The 2177-nt window shown below is 54.2% G+C and overlaps 1 protein-coding gene and 1 pseudogene across 1 annotated transcript, besides 2 other annotated features; both read left to right on the top strand.

The window, feature by feature from the left end:
* Positions 1 to 2: 2 nt before the first annotated feature.
* On the top strand, positions 3 to 379 carry Tco025E_10157 (hypothetical protein; annotated as a pseudogene).
* A 90-nt stretch (positions 380 to 469) lies between these two features.
* Positions 470 to 505: a microsatellite.
* Positions 506 to 526: 21 nt separating this feature from the next.
* Tco025E_10156 (phosphoglycerate mutase-like protein) lies at positions 527 to 1489 on the top strand (the record flags this gene model as incomplete). The annotated part of the gene is made up of 1 exon (XM_029376943.1): positions 527 to 1489. One exon carries the CDS (start codon positions 527 to 529, stop codon positions 1487 to 1489), a length of 963 nt encoding a protein of 320 aa, XP_029222945.1.
* A 448-nt stretch (positions 1490 to 1937) lies between these two features.
* Positions 1938 to 1956: a microsatellite.
* Between the last annotated feature and the right edge of the window lie 221 nt (positions 1957 to 2177).

Raw genomic sequence — 2177 nt, 5'->3', positions numbered from 1 at the left:
TGTCACCTCGGGGGCGCCCCTCTCTGTGGGCGTACGGCTTCGAGACGGGCACGCGCGTGGCGGCCGCGCCCCCGCCGCTCCTTCTGGGAGGCGTGCGTCGGACGTGTTCCGCTGCGCGTGTGTGCACGGGGGTCGCAGAGCAAGGGCGCGCGTGGTGTGACGCTCGGCGCCCAGTGCGCCTGATGCTCCGCCGCGCGACTGTCCCGTTATGCATATCCTGTGTGCGCTCTAGCCCCGTCGGGGCCCTGATGAGCCAGCAGCAAACCATGCATTACACATTTCGCGCCCACTGCGCCTCCTCCCCCACGCAACGCTCTCTCATGTAGTGCGCCCGTCGCAAAACCAACAGACGCGGCGCACGAAACTGGGGAGCAAGAACGACGACCACGACGGCCCGCCGTACCGGCGTGCGTGGTTTTGTCCCTGGCCGGTGTCTTCTTAAAGTGCTGTTGTGTGTGTATGTGGTGCATTTTTTTCTTTTGTTTTTGTTTTTGTTTTAGTGTTTAGATTTACCTCTAGTTTGATTATGCTTGCCAAATTTGTTTTTGGTGCTGTTGGCGGTATTTGTTATTCTTGCCGAAGTTCTTGCTGGTGTAAGGCACCGAGTAGGAGCGGTATTTCTTCGGATGGCTTATCGAATTATAGCCTTGAGCGGCTGCCGCTGCCCACGCAAGAGGAGTTGGAGTATGTGAAGACTTGGGGCGTTCCGTGGGTGAGTGACTGGGATCGCCCCGGTGTGCGTGGGATCCGCGCGGACCGTCATCGTTCGTTTGTACGGCAGATTGTTTTGGTTCGGCATGGGCAGTACCAGTACGAAAAGTCGAACGATGACCGTATTCGCACGCTTACGCCGCTCGGTGAAGAACAGGCGAGACGTACCGGCCAGTATTTGTTCAAGGCTTTTGTGCAGAGCGGAATTAAAGCGTCGGGTGCAAAGGGACTGTCCGCTGACGACATTGGGAAAGCTGCTTCATCCACGGGTTCCTCGGTTGGAGCGGCCGCAGGAAGGAATTCTATGGGAGGATTTCTTGTTGCACCGGAGCCGAAGTTTATTCATGTGTCAGACATGACGCGTGCGCAGCAGACGGCGAAACACATTTTGGAGGCTTTTCCGCCACATCTGCGCAGACGGTTAGCGACCGATGCCGCGTTGCGTGAGAGGTTCCCGTGTGATCCGGAGCCGACGCGGCCTAACAAACATGCCACGTATGCCGACATGCAGACAGTTGAAGCAGTCTTTGAGAAGTACTTTCATCGGACGACTGCGGATGAGTCATCCGTGGAAATTATTGTAGGCCATGCCAATGTGATTCGGTACTTGGTGTGTCGGGCGCTTCAACTCCCCCCTGAAGCGTGGTTGCGGATTTCACTGCCACATTGTAGCATCACGAGCATTTTAATTGCCGGAAATGGGCATGTTTGTCTTTCGTGCCTGGGTTCGGCTGGGCACCTTCCAGTTGACCAAATAACTACCCGTAATGTTGCTTAGTGGTTCTCTTTTTATCCAATTTCAAACTATTATCACCTCTTTTTAATTGCCAAACTTTGGTGCTTGATGGCGGGCGTCTTGTATGTAATACAACTTTTGGATTCCACTCGAGGTGGGCGCGGCTCTTATTGCGCTTAGTCTTTACTGACTCTGTTGTTATTATTATTATTTTTTCCTTCGTCTTAGTGTTTCTGCAAATACCGCTGGAGTGTTCAACTTCAAATGTACGGCTGACACATTACAGGGCTGTAGGCCCTCATTGAACAATCCCACCGGTGAGTGTATCTCCTTGATCTCCTGCGTGGACCTGAGAGCGCCCAGATGACGTGGCTTAGGCGGTGTGCGGGCGGCCTGCGGCGATGAGGGAATTCCAAAATACTACTGCAGCTCTGGCGAGAGGTGCATTGCTCTATGACGGCCGCATAGTTAATCCATTCTCTGAGCAGGCCTCTCTCTCTCTCTCTTTCCTTGATGCGCGCCCTGATGAAATTCCTTAATGCTGTGTGACGTACTCCCTTATGACACTGGGCGCTGGCAGAAATGCCCGCGTTCCGACTGTTGATTATAGACGGCATGCTGACGCAGCGCGAATTGTCGTGGCAATCTTGCTACTGTAGCTGCTTTCCCCCTTTACCTTCCTTTTGCTCCCCCTCTCTCGTTACTGCCCCGTATTTGTGCAGTTGCAGGC

The sequence above is a fragment of the Trypanosoma conorhini genome (genome assembly GCF_003719485.1).
Source record: "Trypanosoma conorhini strain 025E chromosome Unknown Tco_14.4_contig_01503, whole genome shotgun sequence".
In the NCBI taxonomy this organism is placed as follows: Eukaryota; Euglenozoa; class Kinetoplastea; order Trypanosomatida; family Trypanosomatidae; genus Trypanosoma; species Trypanosoma conorhini.
The sequence above is the reverse complement of the archived record's forward strand: the minus strand, read 5'-3'. Positions and strand labels throughout refer to the sequence as shown.